The sequence below is a fragment of the Trichosurus vulpecula genome, chromosome 1, assembly GCF_011100635.1.
Source record: "Trichosurus vulpecula isolate mTriVul1 chromosome 1, mTriVul1.pri, whole genome shotgun sequence".
Taxonomy (NCBI): domain Eukaryota; kingdom Metazoa; phylum Chordata; class Mammalia; order Diprotodontia; family Phalangeridae; genus Trichosurus; species Trichosurus vulpecula.
This window is the reverse complement of record NC_050573.1, coordinates 525,297,590-525,317,772: the sequence shown is the minus strand read 5'-3', so window position 1 is coordinate 525,317,772 and position 20,183 is coordinate 525,297,590. Positions and strand designations below refer to the sequence as shown.

Genomic DNA, 20,183 nt, shown 5'->3' with positions numbered 1-20,183 from the left:
TTACGGCATGGAGTGTGATGGAATATTACTGTCCTACAAGAAACAACAAAAGGCATGGTTTCCAAAAAACCTGGGATGACTTGGATAAACTGATGTAAAGAGCAGTGAACAGAAGCAGGAGAACAACTTATACAGTAACAACAATACTGTAAAGATAATCTACTTTGAAAGACTCAGGAACTCTGTTCAACAAAGTGATCAACTACAATTCCAAAGGACTCACAATGAAACATGCTAGCCACCTCCAGATAAAAAGCTAATGAGTCTCAGAGAGCAGATTAAAGCATATTTTTGTTTGTTTCTTTATTTTTATCATGGATATGGCTATTGTGGAAATTTGTTTTGCATGACTCTACATATTTGTTTTTGTTTTTCTTGCTTTCTCAAAGGGAGGGGGAAGGGAGGAGGGAGGGACAGAATTTGGAACTGAAAATAAAAACTGAATTGTAAAAATACTATGCCATGTGGTCAAAGGATACAAGTAGATAACTTTTAAAAGGATATGTACAATACAAAAAAAATCACTTTTAAGTGGTCCTAATAGTCAAAGAAATATAAATTAAAATAACTCCAAGGCAACATCTGATTCTCACCAAAAAAGCAAAAATAAACAAAAATGACAAAACTTAATGCTGGTCAGATTATAAAGAAATCATATTACATTTCTGGGGGAACAGCAAATTTTGGCATTTTTAGACAGAATAATCTGACAACACACTGTAAGGATTATTAGAATAATCTTACCTCTTTACTCAGGGACTCTATTGTTAGGAATACATACCAGTAATATAAAAAAGAACTATCTCCAAAGAGAATAATAGTAGCATCATCAATAATTTCTAAAAACTGCAAACAACCTAAATGTCCAGCAACTGGAGAATAGATAAGATGAACGAACTATGGTGGAGCAGTGTAATGGAATAAATCCTATAACTCAATTATGAATGAAAAATATGAAGAAATGCATAAGCATAAAGTGAAAAAAGCAGAATCTAACAATCTAATCCAGCAAAGACATTAATATGTATACTAGGCAAGAGGGTATAAAGACAAAAACAAAGCCATATCTGTTTCAAAAAATTTTATATTCTGTTGGAGGAAAACAACATGTAAAGAGGTAAGTGTATACGTGGTAACTAGAGAAGAGAGTAAAAATGAACAATTAAGGGAATTACAAAAAACTTCCTGCAGGTCCATAAGCTGGACCTTAGAAAAACTATGAATTCTGGAAGGCAAAGGTAAGGAGGGAAAGCACTGTTGGCATGGGGTGGAGGATGCTCTTCGAGGGAAGAACCTATACTGAGATACAGGAAGTGGTGTGAGGTGGGAGTTTTGAGTTTGAGGAACAATGAGTAGGCCATTTTGACTAAAAGGGAGAATCTATGACGAGGAGCACGCTGAAACCAAACTGTGAAGGGCTTTCGTATTTTATTATTTTATATTTTAGTTTTCAACATTGATTTCCAAAAGATTCTGAGTTACAAATTTTCTCCCCACTTCTACTCTTCCCCCACTCCAAGATGGCATATATTCTGATTGCCCCATTCCCTAGTCTGCCCTCCCTTCTGTCACTCCACTTCCCCCCAATCTCCTTTCCCCTTACTTTCTTGTGGGGCAAGACAGATTTCTATACCCCATTGCCTGTATATCTCATTTTTCCCAGTTGCATATAAAAACAACTTTTTTTTTGAGCATTTGATTTTAGAACTTTGAGTTCCAAATTCTCTCCCTTCTTCCCTCCTTACCCACTCTCCTTGAGAAGCAAACAAGTCAACACAGGCCACACATGTATCATTACGCAAAACACTTCCATAATAGGCACATTGTGAAAGACTAACTATATTTCCCTCCATCCCATCCTGTCCCCCTTTATGCAATTTTATCCCTTGACCCTGTCCCTTTTCAAAAGTGTTTGCTTTTGATTATCTTCTCCCCCAATCTGCTGTCCCTTCTATCATCCCCCACCTTTTATCCCCTTCCCCCTATTTTCCTGTAGGGCAAGATACCCAACTGAGTGTGTATGGTATTCCCTCCTTAAGTCGAATCTGATGAGAGCAAAATTCACTCATTCCCCCTCACCTGCCCCCTCTTCCCTTCCCATGAACTACTTTTTCTTGCCACTTTTATGTCAGACAATTCACCCCATTCTATCTCTTTCTCCTTCTCCCAATATATTCCTCTCTCACCCCTTAATTTGATTTTTTTTAAGATATCATCCCTTCATATTCAACTCACCCTGTGCCCTCTGTCTACATATATGTATATTCCCTTCAACTACCCTAATACTGAGAAAGGTCTCATGAATTACAAATATCATCTTTCCATGTAGGAATGTAAATAAAACAATTCGACTTTAATAAGTCCCTTACGATTTCTCTTTCCTGTTTACCTTTTTATGCTTCTTTTGATTCTTGTATTTGAAAGTCAAACTTTCTATTCAGCTCTGGTCTTTTCATTGAGAAAGTTTAGAAGTCCCCTATTTTATTGAAAATCCATATTTTGCCTTGCAGTACTATACTCAGTTTTGCTGGGTAGGTGATTCTTGGTTTTAATCCTAACTCCTTTGACCTCCAGAATATCATATTCCAAGCACTTTGATCCCTTAATGTAGAAGCTGCTAGATCTTGGGTTATCCTGAGTATTTACACAATACTCAAATTGTTTCTTTTTGGCTGCTAGCAATATTTTCTCCTTGACCTGAGAACTCTGGAATTTGGCAACAGTATTCTTAGGAGTTTTCTTTCTAAGATCTTTTTCAAGAGGTGATTGGTAGATTCTTTCAATTTCTATTTCACCTTCTGGCTCTAGAATATCAGAGCAGTTTTCCTTGACAATTTCTTGAAAGATGATGTCTATGCTCTTCTTTTGATCATGGCTTTCAGGTAGTCCAATAATTTTTAAATTGTCTCTCCCAGATCTATTTTCCAGGTCATTGGTTTTTCCAATGAGATATTTCACATTGTCTTCCATTTTTTCATTCCTTTGGTTCTGTTTTATAATATCTTGATTTCTCATAAAGTCACTAGCTTCCACTTGTTCCAATTTAATTTTTAAGGTGGTCTTTTCTTCAGTGGTCTTTTGGACATCCTTTTCCATTTGACTAATTCTGCCTTTTAAGGCATTCTTCTCCTCATTGGCTTTTTGGAGCTCTTTTGCCATTTGAGTTAGACTATTTTTCAAGGTGTTATTCTCTTCAGTAGTTTTTGGGTTTTCCTTTGGCAAGTTATTGACTTGTTTTTCATGGTTTTCCTGCATCACTGTCATTTCTCTTTCCAATTTTTCCTCTACTTCTCTAACTTGCTTTTCCAAATCCTTTTTGAGCACTTCCATGACCTCAGCCCAATTCATATTTTTCTTGGAGGCTTTTGATGTAGGCTCTTTGATTTTGTTGACTTCTTCTGGCTGTATGTTTTGGTCTTCTTTGTCACCAAAAAGATTCCAAAGTCTGAGTCTGAATCTGAGACCATTTTTTGCTGCCTGTTCATGTTCCCAGCCAACTACTTGACCACTGAGCTTTTTGTCAGGGTATGACTGCTGGTAGAGTACTTTGACCCAAGCTTGAGGGGCTGCGTTACTGTTTTCAGAGCTACTTCTACACAGCAAGTTCTGCCACACCAGTGCTCCTTCTCCCCCAAGAACCACCAACCAGGATTGTGACCCAGATCCAGGCACTCCCACTCTAATCTGCTGCTTAATTCCTCCCACCAGGTGGGCCTGGGGCCAGAAGCAACTGCAGCTGTAGCTTTGGAAGCAGCCTCAGAGCTGCACCACCTCCACCAGGGCGAACTCTTTTCACTCTGTCCCAGCAGCTTTTCCCATTAACCTTGTCTATGGTCTTTGGGGTTTGTGGGTTGAGAAGTCTGGTAACTGCCCCAGCTCAATGATTCAGGGCCCTACAGTCTGTTCTGCCTGGCTCCCGGTCTGGTTGGTCCTTGTGCAGCCCAAGCTGGGCTCTGTTCCCCTCCACTCCCAGCTCCGTGCGATAGACCCTTCCCAGAGACCATCCAGGCTGTCCTGGGCTGGAGCCTACTTCCCTCTGCTATTTTGTGGGTTCTGCAGCTCTAGAATTTGTTCAGAGCCATTTTTATAGGTGTTTGGAGGGACGTGGCAGGTAGCTCAAGCAAGTCCCTGCTTTCCAGCCGCCATCTGGGCTCCACTGCCAATTCTATCATTCTTAACAAACAGAAGCTTCCACTCTATTCTTGCTCATCCCCAGACCCAAACCCAAGTCAGAAAGTTGCAGAGCTCAAAACAAAGGGGCAGTAATCACACTTTGCCCTACGGCAGGGGTGGGGAGCCTGTGGGATCAAGACCATATGTGGCCCTTAAGGTCCTCAAAAGCGGCCCTTTCAATCCAAACTTCATACACTTCTATGAAATTTGGATTCAGTCAAAGGGTTGCACTTGAGGACCTAGAGGGCCACATGTGGCCTTGAGGCCAGAGGTTCCCCACCCCTGACCTAGGTCATACCACTCTGGGAACACTAAAAGCCTACAAGTCACCAGCCTGTCCCCAAGATCCTGAAATAAAAGAACTTAATACCCCAGGAAAGCAGTGAAGGATCAGTCCAGACCTCCAGAAGTACAGCAAAGAACAGTCTTAACATCAAGTCCAATGTTAGGAAGTAGGCTGGAAAAATGAACAGCAACAACAAAAAAGAACCCCATCACAAAAAACTATTACAGTGGCAGGGAATCTGAAGCTACAAACAGAAGAACAAAACGACTCCAAAACATCCACAAGCAAAGCCTCAGAGAAAAACACAAGCTTGGGCACTAACTCAACTAATTCAAATCCCTTCTTGGAAGGGATGAAGCAAAAGTTAAGAGTTTAAAATGTTTTAATAAATTAAATGAGAGCATTAAAAGAAAATATCGGAAAAGAAATAAACGGTATGAAAGAATCAAAAAGGGAATTAACAACTAGGTACAACCAACTCCCTAAAAAGTAGAATGGAAGCCAATGACTTTATGAGGTAATAAGAAATATTAAGACAAAATCAAAAGACTGAAAAAAAAAAAGCCCAGAAGAAAAGTCAAGTATTCCAGAAAAGAGATCAAGGAAAAAAAAAATTAAGAATCACTGAGCTACCTGAAAGCCTTGACCAAAAAAAGGCTATACATCATATTTCAAGTACGCACAAAAGAAAACTACCCAGATCCCTCAGAAGCAGAAGACAAAAATGAAACAGAAAAAATGCACTCATAACCTCCTGAAAGAAAATGCCACATGAAAATTCCTAGGGACTTCAAAGGCCAAATCCAGAGTTCCCAGGTCAAAGAAAAAATAATGTAAGCAGCTGGAAAGAAAGAAATATGCTAGAAAAATGAGCAAACAACAACAAAAGAGAACTTGACCATAACAAGTTAGTACAGTAAAAGGGAAGCTCAACACACAAACCCAGAAAAAGATCACAATGTCAAAGCAACCTACAAGCAAAGCCTCAAAGAAAAATGTGAATTGGACAGAAGCCCAATAAGAGTTCCTGGAGGAACTCAAAAAGGATTTTAAAAATCAAATAAGAGGGGCAGCTAGGTGGCGCAGTGAGCAGAGCACCAGCCCTGGAGTCAGGAGGACCTGAGTTCAAATCTGGGCTCAGACACTTGACACATGTACTAGCTGCGTGACCTTGGGCAAGTCACTTAACCCCAATTGCCCTGCTAAAAAGCAAAAAAAAAAAAAATCAAATAAGAAAGGTAGAAGAAAATCTAGAATAAGAAATGAGAGTGATACAAGAAAATTATGAAGAGAGAGTCAATAGCTTGGTAAAAGAGAAACACACAAAAAAAAAAAACTGAAGAAAACAATACCTTAAAAAAAAGAATTGGCCAAATGGTAAAAGAGGAAAAAAATCCACCAAGGAGAAAAAGTCCTTAAAAAGCAGAAATGGAAAAAGATGTAAAGAAGCTCAATGAAGAAAATAATTCCTTAAAAATTACAACTAGGCAAGTGGAAGTTAATGACTCTGTGAGACACCAAGAAACAACTAAATAAAATCAAAAGAAGGAAAAAAGAAGAAACTATGAAATATCTCACTAGAAAAACAACTGACCTGGAAAACAGATTAAGGAGAAAATTTAAAAATTTATTGGACTACCTAAAAGCCATGATATAAAAAAAAGTGTAGACATCATATTTTAAGTAATTATCAAGGAAAACTGCCCTAACATACTAGAAAGAGAGGGTAAAAGAGAAACTGAAAGAATCTAACAATCATCCTCTGAAACAGATCCCAAAATGAAAATTCCCAGGAAACTTATAGCTAAATTTCAGAGCTCCCAGGTCAAGAAGTAAATACTGCAAGCAGCCAGAAAGAAACAATTCAAATATCATGGAACCACTGTAAAGATCACACATGATTTAGTAGCTTCCACAATAAAGGATCAGAGGGCTTGGAACATATTCTGGAAGGCAAGGAGCTAGGACTGCAACTCTAGCAAAACTAAGTATAATCTTTCAGGGAAAAAAATGGATATTAGGGAACTTGCAAGCATTCCTAATGAAAAGACCAGATAAATAGAAATCTGACAAACAAAAGATTCAAGAGAAGCATAACATAAACATGAAAGAGTAATCATAAGGGAGTCAATAAGGTTAACATGTTTGCATTCTCATATGAGGAGGTGATAACTGTAACTCCTGAGAACTTTATCATTGTTAGGGCACTTAGAAGAAGCATATACACAGAGAGAAAACAGGTGTGAGATGACTATGATGGGATAATTGCAAAAAAGTAAAAGTAAGGGGTTGGAAAGAGGGATGCCCTGAGAAAAAGGGAGAAGAACAACAAGGAAAATTATCTCATATAAAAAAGGATTGGAAGGAAGAGCTTTTACAATTAAGGGGAAGATAAGGAGGGTGGTGGCAATGCTTCAACCTTACTCTCATCAGAATTGGCTCAAAGGAGGAATAACATATACACTCAACTGTGTATAAAAATCTATCTTACCCTGTAACAGAAGGGGAAGGGGGCTAATGGAAGGGAGGGCAGATAAAGGGAGGTAGTGGTAAAAAAGAAAACAAATTTTTGAGGAGACACAGAGGAGGTAGGGAAAGAGGGGAGGATAGACAGAGAAAAATAGGATGGAAATAAATACAGTTAATAATCATAACTATGAAAGTGAATGGGATGAACTTACCCGTAAAACAGAAATGAACAGCAGAATGGAATCAAAACTAGAATCCAACAATACATTGTTTACAAGAAATACTCTTAAAACAGAGAGACACACACAGAGTGAAAATAAGGGGCTAGAGAAGAATCTATTATCCTTCAGTTGAGATAAAAAAAAAAAGCAGGGGTAGCAATCATGATCTCAGACAAAGTTAAAGCAAAAATAGACCGAATTAAAAGAGGTAAGTAGAGAAACTACATTTTCCTAAAAGGTACCATAGACAATGAATCAATACTAAACATATATGCACCAAATAGCAGAGTAACCAAATTCTAAAGGGAAAAATTAGATGTGATAGAACTCTAGAGAAAACTGAATGGAAACAAAAAGGAGTATACCTTTTACTTAACTGTACCTAGCACCTGCACAAAAACTGACCATATATTAGGGCACAAAAACCTCACAACCAAATGCAAAAAAGACAGAAATACTAAATGCATCTGTTTCAAACCACAATGTAATAAAAACTGTATTCAATAAAGGGCCATAGAAACAGATTATAAATGAACTGGAAATTAAATAATCTAATACTAAAGAATGGGCAGGTCAAAGAACAAATCATAGAAACAAATAATTTCATTAGAGAGTATGACAACGAGACAACATACCAAAATTTATGGGATGCAGTACTTAGGAGAAAATTTATATCTCTAAGCTCATATATTAATAAAATGGAAAAAGAGCAGATCAATGAATTGTGCATGCAACTAAAAAAACTAGAAAAAGAATAAACTAAAAATCCCCAATTAAATACTAAATGGAAAATCCTGATAATCAAAGGAAAGATTAATAAAGTTGAAAGAAAATCACAGAAAATAAAATTGAAAGTGAGTTTTATGAAAAAAAAAATAAAATGAAGAGGTTAATTTGATTTTAGAAAAAGAGAAAACCAAATTATCAGTATTAAAAATGAAAAGGACGAATTCACCACCAATAAAGATGAAATTAAAGCAATTATTAGGATCTATTTTACCCAATTATATGCCAAAAATTTTGACAATTTAAGTAAAATGGATGAATATTTACAAAAATACAAATTGCCCAGATTACTAGAAGAGTAAAAATACTTAAATAACCCTATCTTTAAGGAAATTGAACCAGCCATCAATGAGCTCCCTAAAAAAAAGAAAAAAATCCCAAGGACCAGACAGATTCACAAGTGAAGTCTACCAAACATTCAAAGAACAATTCATTCCAAAACCATGTAAAATTTGGAAAAATAAGCAAAGGAGTCCTGTCAAATTCCTTTTACTATACAAATATGTGTTGACACCTAAAACCAGGAAGAGCAAAAACAGAGAAAGAAAATTACAGATCAATTTCCCCAGTTGATACTGATACAAAAAATTTTAAATAAAACACTAGCAAGGAGATTACAGCAACATATCACAAAGGTCATACACTACAAACAGGTGGAATTTACAGCAGAAATTCAGGGCTAGTTCAATACTAGGAAAACTAATAGCATAACTGATCATATCAATAACAAAAATCATATGATTACCTCAATAGATGCGGAAAAAACTTTTAACAAAACACAACACTCATTCCTATTAAAAACACCAGAAAGCATAGGAATATATGGTGTTTCCCTTGAAATGAAGCTTTTCCTTTAAAATCTAAAACCATCCTGGGCAGCTAGGTGGCACAGTCAGTAGAGCACGGGCCCTGGAGACAGGATGACCTGAGTTCAAATCCTGCCTGAGACACTTGACATACTTACTAGCTATGTGACCTTGCCCTGCCTTCCCCCCTCCAAAAAAAATCTAAAACTATCAGCAAGCATTATCTGTAATATGGATAAGCAAGAAACCTTTCCAATAAGATCAAGGGTAAAGCAAAGATGTCCACCACCACCACTATTATTCAATACGGTTCTAGAAATACTAGGCATAGCAATAAGAGAAATAAAAGAAATGGAAGGAATTCGAATATGCAACAAGGAAACAAAATTATAACTCTCTGCTGATGATATGATAGTATCAAATAAAAAACTAAGCGAAATAATTAACAATTGCAGCAAAGTTGCAGGATATAAAATAAACCCACATAAGTGGGCGGCAATATTATTATACTACCAACAATGTCCAGCAGGAAGAAAGAGAAAAAGAAATTCCACTTAAAATAGCTGCAGACAACATAAAATATTTGGAAGTCTACCTGCCAAGACAAACCCAGGAACTATATGAACACAATTACAAAACACTTTTCACACAAATAAAGTCATATCTAGACAACTGTAGAACTATTAATTGCTCATGAGTAGAATGAACCAATAAAATAAAAATGACAATTTTACCTAAATTAATTTGCTTGTTCAGTGCCATATCAACCAAATTACCAGAAAAAATATTTCATAGAGCTAGAAAAAATAACAAAATTCACCTGGAAGAACAAAAGGTCAAGAATATCAAGGAAATCAATTAAAAAAAATATGTGAAGGAATGTGGCTTAGCACTTGTTGTTCAGTCACTTAGTTGTCTCTGACTCTTCATGACCCCATACGGGTTTTTTTTTTTTTTTTTTTGGCAAAGATAGTGGACTGGTTTACCACTTTCTTCTTCAATGGATTAAGGCAAACAGACATTAAATGACTTGCCTGGGGTCACAGAGCTAGTGAGGCCATATTTGAACTCAGGTCTTTTTGACTCCAGCCCCAGCACTCTACCCTCCTGACAGAACAAGATCTCGAAACTGTATTACAAAGTAGTAATCATCAAAACAATCTGGTACTCACTAAGAAATAGAGTGGTGGATCAGTGGAATAGGTTAGGTACATAATACACAGTAGTAAATATATTACCAGAGTAATCTAGTGTTTGACAAACCCAAAGATCTAATATTTGGGGACAAGAAATCACTATTTCACAAAAATTGCTGGGAAAACTGGAAAGCAGTTTGGCAGAAGCTAGGTATAGATCAAGAGCTAACAAAATATATCAATATAATGTCAAAATGGGTACATTAAAGATAAAGGGTGATATCATAAGCAAATTAGGGGAGCATGGAACATTTTACCTGTCAGATTTATAAATAAGGGAAGAATTTATGATTTTTATGATCAAATAAGAGATAGACAGCATTAAGGGATGTAAAATGAATAATTCTGATTACATCAAACAAAAAAGGTTTTATACAAACAAAACCAAAACTGCCAAGATTAGAAGGAAAGCAGGAGGCTGAAAAAAAAATTTATAGCCAAGTTTCTCTGAAAAAGGTCTCATTTCTCAAACATATAGAGAACTGAGTCAAATTTATAAGAATATGAACCAAAGGATACAAACAGTTTTCAGAAGAAGAAATAAAAGTTATATATAGTCATATAAAAAAAATACTTTAAATCACTATTGATTGTCGTTCAGTTGTTTCAGTCACATCCAGCTCTTTGTGATTCTATTTGGGGTTTTCTTGGCAAAGATACTAGAGTGGTTTGCCATTTCCCTTTCTAAGCTCATTTTATAGGTGAGGGAACTGAGTCCAACAGGGTTAAGTGACTTGCCCCGGTCACATGCCTGATAAGTGTTTTGAGGCCAAACTTGAACTCAGGAAGATGAGTCTTGCTGACTTCATGCTCAATATTCTATCCACTGTGCCACCTACCTGTCCATTACTGATTAGAGAAATGGAAATTAAAACAACTCTGTGGTACCACCTCACACCTATCTGATTGGCTAATATGACAAAAAAGGAAAAGGACAAATGTTAGACAGAACGTGGAAAAAATGCACTGCTGGTGGTGCCGTGAAGCTGATCCAATAATTCTGAAGAGCAATTTGGAACTATGCCCAAAGGGCTATAAAACTGTGTATACCTTTTGACCCAGCAATACCCCTACTAGGTCTGCATCCTAAAGAGATCAAAAATAAAAAGGAAAAGGAGACAAGAAATATATGTATAAAATATATGTATATGTACAAAAATATTTATAGGAGCTCTTTTTGTGGTGGCAAAGAACTGGAAATTGAAGGGATGCCCATCAGTTGGGGAATGGCTGATCAAGTTGTCATATATGATTGTGACAGAATACTAATGTGCCATAAGAAATGATAAGCAAGATGCTTTCATAAAACCTGGGAAGACTTACATGAACTGATGCAAAGTGAAATGAACAGGACCAGGAGAACATGTATACAGTAATAGCAATATGATGACCAACTTTGAATGACTTAGCTATTCTCAGCAATAATTCAAGACAATTCTGAAGGACTAATGATGAAAACTGCTTATCCATCTCCAGAGAAAGAACTGATGGGAGTCTAAATGCAGATTGAAAGATATTTTTTTACTTTCTTTATTATTCTTGGTTTTATTTCTGGTCTCTTTTCTTTTGCAAAATGGCTAATGGGGGAATGTTTTGCATGACTGTGTATGTATATCCTACATCAAACTGCTTGCCTCCTCAAGAAGTAGGGAGAAGAGAGAGGGAAAGAATTTGGAACTAAAAAAAAAAGAATGTTTACTTTTTTTGTTATATGTAATTGAGGAAAAAAAAGCACAATGCTGAACCTCAAGGGGACAGTCAGGATGCATCCTGCTGGTCTAAGTTGATTTACTCCATGTCGAATGAGTACATCAGGGAAGATATATGACTATTATACTTACTGCTGAGACTGTTTCTCGGCTAGTTCTTTGGTTTTTTCCTAAAAGCAAAAGAATAAAAGCAAAAATGAGAAAATATAGGAATGTACACAGAGTTATATCCAATAAAACCCCCCATATGCTTGTGGTACCCTGATCAATACCAGAAACATGAAACCGTCATGTCAGATCCAGTCTATGCTACGCTAACTACTTTAAATTATGTCAGAAAAAAACAGCATTACATATCAGTTTTTTTCTTTCTCTTTCTTTTTCCCAAACTGACCCACAGAAAAGCAAGACTATAATTCATATTTATAATTAGTCTTCTTGCTATCCACAATAACCAATATCTGAGTATCTAGTCATTACAGCAGAGAATAACAAAAAGAGCCCTTGAACTTGGATTCAGAAGATCTGAGTTAAGTACTAACTCTACCACTTAATTAACCAAATGATTAGGAAAGTCAATTAACTTCTCTGACCCTCAGTTTCCTTGTTTGTAAAATGGGGTTGGAGTATCTGTATCAATAAATTTTCTGTAGATACAACAAATTTTGTAGACACTATATGAAAGGAATGGGTCAAAAGCTCCTAAACAGATAGCCAAAAAAGTGGAGGAATCATAGGATTTAGAACTGGAAAAGGCTATTAGGTCATCAAGTCCGACTCTTATTTTAGAGTTTAGCCTCTACCAATCAGTGTTATTGAGACTTTCATTAGAATTTGTATTTATTTCAAAATATAAATAGTTCAGATTTCATTCTTGTTATTTAGGCTTTGACTCCATATTCTGTTTGTTTTTTTGAGACTAAATAAAATAAAAATACTTTAAATGTTAAAATTATCCATAATATGCAGGCATTCATTTTCCACTAAATTGATTTCACCAGGTACCATGCAAATTATTAGCCCTCCATGAGTATAAATGACTACTGCCACAGAATTATAATACTAGATTTCATACTGACAATCCTAGAAAAAGACTTGACACAGTACCCAGATCATAGCCTCCATGGAATTGAGGTTTAGCTATCAGATGTATGGTGCAAACCTTAGTCAATCACATTACCTGTCAATAGCAACAAAAACAAGCCACTGATTCTAAAAAGAAATCTTACAAATATATGCTTTTTCACAATTTTGCTCCAGGACACAGACTGGCCTAAGATTTGTAGAAAGGATCACCTAGAATGACCAATGTGAACAACAAAGGCTCTCTATTTCCCTCAATAATAAGGAGATTAAGACTGTGGCCTTTCTCATTTAGTAGATACAGCTCAGATAACTTAGTCAGCCAAATGCCAATTCCAAACACAATTCAGACTATACAAGTTGCTGTCAAAATGCCAAGAAGAGGTTATCCCAGATATTAACAGCTAAACCTCCTTCCATAAAGTTGTTTTAATTTTAAAAGTGACTAGTGCTGCGTTAGTTTTCTGCCTCTACCACATTATTGAAAAACTTTAATACTGGTGCTCTCTCACTGAAAGCAGCTGAATAGCAATCACATCTAGCCCTGTTCCCATCAGATTTTACCAACTGTGTTCATGTGCAGGAATCAGGGGAGTTATGGGCAATGCTTGCACTAGTGGCAAGGTGCCAACAAAGAATCATTTGTAGATAACTCTAAGGAGACTCTACCTATAGAATTATCATTTGAAGATAATTAGCTTTGTTCTCAGACCTAAGTTCTCAGTACATAACAACACTGGACAACACCACCTTCATAAAGGAACCAAACGAGAGAGTCAAAAGTGATCTAGAATAGTAAAAAAGGTTGGGGGAGAGTATGTCTAGAACCTAAGCATGTTGAGCAAAAATAATTCATTATCATTCTGGCCCTGCTTCCCTCAAATTGGCGTTGTAGCAAGATATATCTGGTAGCCTTTTGCTTATACTCCAAGAGTTTTATCTGCTTCCCTAATATGCTTGCGAGACATCAAAAAATAAATTAGAAACTACAGACAAGCAGAAAAGGTTTTGCTCTACTTCTAATAAATTCCAATGTCCCACAGCTATAGAAGAAAGCTTCTAGCTTTCCTAGCTCAATTTGTGGGTGGGGAAGTGAGGAGGAGGAGGAGGAGGACCAAAAACATATTACTGATACTTGATGCCTTAGGTACTAGAAACAAAGTCTAAAACTATCTCTGACAAAGAGCCAGGCAATTAGCCCAAGCACTGCTGGTCACACTATTCAGAAGCCCAACCTCCTTCATTCCCTGTTTTGACTGACCCAGACTGTCCTCTGTATTAGTTTGGCCAGTTTAAGCAATAGCTGCCCAAATTCGCCTGGCTCAAAGTTGGTGGCAGAATGCTGGATGCAGAGGCAGAGTAGGAAAGCAGGTGTCAGCTTATGGTCATCACCCCCTGGCTCAATCAGCGTCATGATCCTCTTCACTAGTACGTCCTCTACTCCTGGCTCAAATTCCAGATGAAGCCTTCGTCGAGGGGTCTTCTGACTAGGCAGAACTCCACGCCTCTTGGATGAGGAAGATGCTCTGCCCCTAAGCACTGTCCCACACATTTTACAGGTGACAGGGTCTGATGTTCGGGGGACAGCTTTGAGTCGTGCCAAGGTCTGGACAGGGAGGGCTTGGGCTCTTGCAGGATCCTTATAAAGCAGCAGGTAGTAAAGCCCCAATGACAGTAGGTCTCCATGGTGGAGTACCATAGTCTTTTCCACCTCTGAGAAGTTGATAGATATGCTAGCCCCGGGTATTGGCTCAAGGATAAGCTTCTCTTCTGCTTGGGAGTGTCTCGAATGGCTGGAGAAGTGGAGCCGACGGATGGTACAGTGAAGGGGCAGAATGTCTGGGGCTGAAAGGCTGATGCTAGGCTTGCTAGAAGGAGTCCTCTGGCCCACTGTGTGCTGTTCACGGTTGAGCACATAAACTAAGCTATCCTGAAATGAAAACATAAAACTTCAGAGACAAGCCAAGGCTTCAGGCAACTTGATCAGGAAAAAAACACAAGAAAAAAGGCACTCTGGTCACTCGAGCCTACAATGCAAGAAGAGCTGTCCCGAGGGCCCTGAGCCTACCTGAAGCTGAAGAGCCATGGGATCTCTTGTTTGCATTTTGCCCTCCACCTGCCCCACATTTAGCACCCACCCTTAGATTGGACAACTTTCTTTTCTTCTTCCCCAGGGATCAGTATCCCAGAGGACAATAAGTAACAGACTGGAGACTCAAGAGACTGCTCCATTCTAACACCTTCAAATTTGCAGTGGCAGGATGACAAGTGACCTAAAAAGAGAGAGACTAACTTACTGACCACATGCCCATAACTGCTAAACCGTCCCTAAGTGATCCACAGCACTGCCTCCCTCTAATGTGCAAGCACAATATCTTTCTCTCCTTCCAATTAAGTAATCTGACTTTCCCTTAACACTTGAGTATCTGAAAGTTTATATTTTAGTTTTAATGAGACATAATTCTTTTTTGTTTGTTTTTTTGTTTTGGAGGGGGGAAGGCAGGGCAACTGGGGGTAAGTGACTTCCCCAAGGTCACACAGCTAGTGTGTCAAGTGTCTGAGGCTACATTTGAACTCAGGTCCTCTTGACTCCAGGACCTGTGCTCTACTCACTGCACCACCTAGCTGCCCCAATGAGATATAATTCTTAAATAGAATAGGAAAATAAATTAAAGCTGAGTAAATAGGAAATGATGAAGGGGAAAATGAAGAGCTATCTGTAAACAGCATGGCAAGTGTGGACTAGAGGAATAAGGCACTAACTTCTGGCTAAAGTACATTCAGTGGTGATATTAATGGTAACTGCTTCCAAAGTCATCTTTCAAGAAACATGCTACATTCCATAGGTTTAGGAATATCTACATACAATTGCAAGAAAGAGGCTCTCTCTAGCTCTACCAGTGAGATTATGTCCTGTAACGAAGCCAACCAGCCTGTGGCTATCCCCATCTTAGAAATGAAGACCATACAATCTTTTGTGTCCACCTTGAAACCCATGTGTAAAGCTCTCTAAGAAAGGATAATGAATTCAGTGGAAAACTTAAGAACGAGGGGGGATCACTATTAAGTCCAGTCCTATACTGGGGGGTTCAAGTGACTAAAACGGGCATACATGAAATTTTGATAGCACATTTTCCTTAGGCACTCTGGTTGGCAGAGTGGAAGACTTCTCTGAATAGCATTCTTCCCATTGTGAAAAGGTCATGCTGTTCATTCCAGGGGCTGGAGATGACTTTACAGGAGACACTGGGGAGGATTCTCAGCATTCTCCACTTGGGAAATAAAAATCAACTGCTATTCCTGCAGAGTGGAGACTTGGGTTTGAATCCTGGCTCTCACAATTACTACCTGGATGAGCTGGGCAGGTCATTTTTCTGAATCTCAGTATTCTCTGAAAAATGGGAACAAGAATGCCTTCACCATCTACCTCACGGGGTATGTAAAGAGCTTTGTAAACCTCAAAGTGCTCTAGAAACATGGGCTACTGTTACTGCTACCTAGGGCCAGTTCTCTCCATCTTACATGGGTAGGAACAATTATCTATTACTTGTAAAGAACTGTCAAACTTCCTAATCATCTTTTAATATAACATTTTAATTCTTCAAAATATCTTCATGCCAACCTACACACACTGATGAGTGTCCCCAGCCCCTTCAATTCCTAGCTAGTTGTAAATTAGAAATTATCCTTCCAAGGAAGATCATTTGACTAAAGGCTACAAGAGGCCACTTCAAGATGGGGCAAATTTTATTCATCACAAGTCTAGGAAGTGCTTATCCAGTCAGTTTCATAAGAGAGGTGAAGTACGTACATGCTGCTGACTATAGCCCTGCAGAAGCAGAAGGTGTGGCGACTGGTAAAGTGAGTATCGCATATTGCTACTGCTATTTGTCTCCAAAACAGTGTCCTGAAGCTCCTTGCCTGGGTCCTCTGGGCTTCGGTTAGGGTCTAGCAAGGTGGAATGATGCCCTTTTGGCTCCTCTTCTTGTGTACTGGGATGACTCAAGCTGGTTTCACTAACTGTGCGCCGAAGTGCGGGTGGGGTGGAATTTCGTTTACATCCTGCTGTCAGTGTTGTAGCACCCTTTGCACGATTCTTCTGGAGTTTCCTTGCCTGAGCATTGATCCCTAAAATGAAAAGCAAGTTGTTTTCAAAGAATTACTTCTTTTAGAATTAAATAGTTGGGGTTCTAAACTAGGACTTAATTTCTCACTATATCCTTTTGGTTCTCATTCTAACCAAATAAGCTTCTCTTCAGCTGAGACAAGTCTTCTCAAATGAGTCTCTGCCTCCAAAATATTAGCATTCTTCTATCACCACCATTTTTCTGATATTAGAAGATTTTTTAAATATAGAACACCATATAAATATCCCCATCATCCATTTACACCATAATGCCCTGGGAGCTTTTCTTTAAGATAGAGCTCAACAAGTCCTAGTAATAAAGCAAATTAAAAATACATTTATTAAGTATTTACTATATACCAGTCACTGTTCTAAACAATGCAGGAAAAAAGAGACAGTCCCTACCTTTGAAGAGCTTACATTCTAATGGAGAAGACAACACACACAAGAGAACTGAGAAGCATTAACCACCTGCTTGTTGGCTGTTGCCTGCCATGCTGTATTGTTAATGTATTTTTGCTTAAAGATCTTTCCCATACATTAATGGGCCAATGTGACTTGCTTAAGTCACATGGAAGTCTGTGATGGGAGGAGCTTGCTGAACAGGTGGGGCAGGAAGGGTGGAGCAGAAGGGAGGAAGTTGGTCAGAGAAGATAGAGCTGAAGCAGAGAGAGGAAGCAAGCAGGCAGCTAGCTGTGAATTTTTGTTTGTGGAAAAGCCAGAGCAGGGGGAAGGCTGCTCCCTGCATTGTTATTGTGTATGGATTTCTTTGTTGCTGTGATGGATTTGGTTTTCTAGTGTTTGAACAAACGTTTTGGTTCTGTCTTCATATAGAGTCTTATATTTTGTGATTCAGAACTACGCAGCATATTCATAGTCGCTGTCAGTGCTGTGAATGTTGCATTGGTGACAGACATGCATACTTAGTCACTTTTTAAAAAATAGCTTTAACAATAACTTTAAAAAGAAGACAACACTGGACAGCACCATTCAATGCTGGCCATAGTAGAGACCTGGCTTCTTTGGTTCTTCAGCTACCACTGAACCTTACTCCACTCAGAAAATAGATTTGAACTTCGCAACTAGGCTTAAACTTACTTGCCAATTTTATCTCGGAGGGGAATTTGCTTGAAACAAAGGGGAATTCACTTGGGACAATGGATACTGAAAGATTTACTTGTCACTAAATTCTCACAGCAATAAGTTCACTAGACTGGAAGCAAAGGTGGGAAGACGCTGTTGGCTTCCATGGCCTTCAATTTAAAGGTCCACAAAACTCCTTGGCCACATATGCTCACCTACCTCTTTGAGTCTTCATAGAGGATTGTTTAAGGTCTTTCTTTAGATGTCTAGTGACCCTAATTTGGGTCTGGACCAGAGCTTAATGAGCATCAGCCTACAGAAGCATGTTGGCTTTCTTCTCACCTCCCTTCCTTTTTATTTCCTAAAAAATTCAACCGGTTTCTAAATTTGATGGCTGGATTCTAGATCCAAAGTATATTTGATAAAACCTGCCTTTAAGATCTATATGAGAGCTTCTCCTTGAAACCACCACCAGGGTGCAGAAATAGCACCAACATGACGGGCCAGCTTATTTCCTAGGGTCCACAAGTATTATCACATCACCTATACTTAGTATCCATAAAATCCCCCCAGTGAATAACTCTTATCCTTCCCTCAGAAACCACTGGAAAAATGTCATCATCATAGGGAAGTAAAATCCATTCATCACATTTACCCTATTACATAACATCACCTCTCATCTGCACAATGCTTCATGAGCTTCAAAGTGGTTTTACTTATTTTACTTCACTCGATCTTCACAACAACCTTCACAAAACAAGACTGGGATTATCCCCAATTTACAGATAAGGAAACAAAGGTTCAGAGAGATTCAGCTATTTGCCCAAGTCCGCTCAGCAAAGTTGCAAAGCTAGGAAATAAAACCCAGATCATCTGGCTCCTTGCCCAGTGGACCTCCTACCTGTCTTTTATCATCGAAAACCAGGGGATGAAGTTGGAATAACAGAAATTACAAAATAGCTCCCTAGGATTATATTTTAAGCTCTTCTAATGTATAACAGTAACACTGAATACAAAATTATTAAAAATATTGCATTAAGAACTTATAAATACAAAGTGAGAGATCTTTCACATCAAAGTAATTGGAAAATCTGAGAAATCACAGTATATGAAAATTAGCTCCAAATTTAAATGCTCCCCAAATTCATTATTAAGCATTCTCTTTTCAAAACCCTCAGCTTCATTTCTCCTTCAGAATGCCCTTTAGGCTTATTTTGGCCTTATATGAAGACCCATCAAAATCTGCAGCATCAGCTGCCTAGAGGCATATTAAAAGAAAATAAATAAAAGAAATGTCAGGGCACAAAGCTTAAGGATGAGAGATTTATTTCTTACCATACAGGGCTTGTGGATGGGTTTCTTTCCTTATCCTGTACTGTACTGGAGGATGACCACTTCTGCCAATGATCAGGGTGAGAATGCCAATTGCCTGAACCTGCAGACTGCAGTATGAGGAATCTCAGAGCCTGCCTGCTGCAGAGCAGACCTTAATTAACTTCTGGGTATCAATTTGGAAGAGCAGTCAGAAGAGTGAGACTGAGGGACAGTATACAGCTCTCAGCCCAATTACCGCAGTTTATCATCCTTCTGCCCACCTGCTTTGGACCTCTATCCCAAATAATGGCAGATGCAGCTCCCTTCTGGGACTGATAGCATTTTGCAAACTAAATATTAGCTGTGAAGCAGAAATCTGAAAGGAAAGTAAAACAGGAAAGGTAAAAATGGCATTTTTAATCTTTCAACCTTTTCTGAGTCAAGGAAGAAGGTTTTTGAGTGGTCCAGTCATAGAAAAAATAAAAATAAAAAAAGATTTCTAAGAGAGAGGAAAAGCTGAAAATTACCTTTCAGAAGTCATGAAGCTATGAAAACAGCAGGGAAGTTTGAGGGAAAAAATAGCCTTTTTCCTCTTCAATTTCCAAATTTCATTTTACGTGGCACAAAGCCCAGCGAATGCATGCAAAATAGGGTATTTTTAAGTACAGCCTTCTCCTACGGGATCATATCTCCAAATTCAAAGGCTCAGAGCAGAATGCACTATATTCCTCTATGCCAGAGACAACGGCTCTCTGCAGAGCCCGCGTTTTCAAGTCTGCTGATTGCTTAAAGGGACCCTGTCAAGTTGAGGCCTAGAGATAGATTAAGTTTAATACTGCTAACTACAGGATGAAATTTATTCATAGCAGTGAGATATTCTGAGTGCTAGTTGCTTTGCACTGAACACTTGAAAATAAAAATATTTGCAATG

General features: G+C 38.2%; 1 protein-coding gene across 2 annotated transcripts in view; it reads right to left on the bottom strand.

Moving 5' to 3' along the window:
- Positions 1 to 20,183, bottom strand: part of RADIL (Rap associating with DIL domain) — a 111,792-nt gene that overhangs the window by 47,379 nt on the left and 44,230 nt on the right. For both annotated transcript variants that reach the window (XM_036741237.1, XM_036741236.1), the window contains exons 3-5: positions 16,541 to 16,857; positions 13,991 to 14,659; positions 11,779 to 11,816 (exon numbers count right to left, since the gene is read on the bottom strand). In XM_036741237.1, the coding sequence (XP_036597132.1) occupies positions 11,779 to 11,816; positions 13,991 to 14,659; positions 16,541 to 16,857 (1,024 nt within the window). The remainder of the gene's footprint in view (positions 1 to 11,778; positions 11,817 to 13,990; positions 14,660 to 16,540; positions 16,858 to 20,183) is intronic.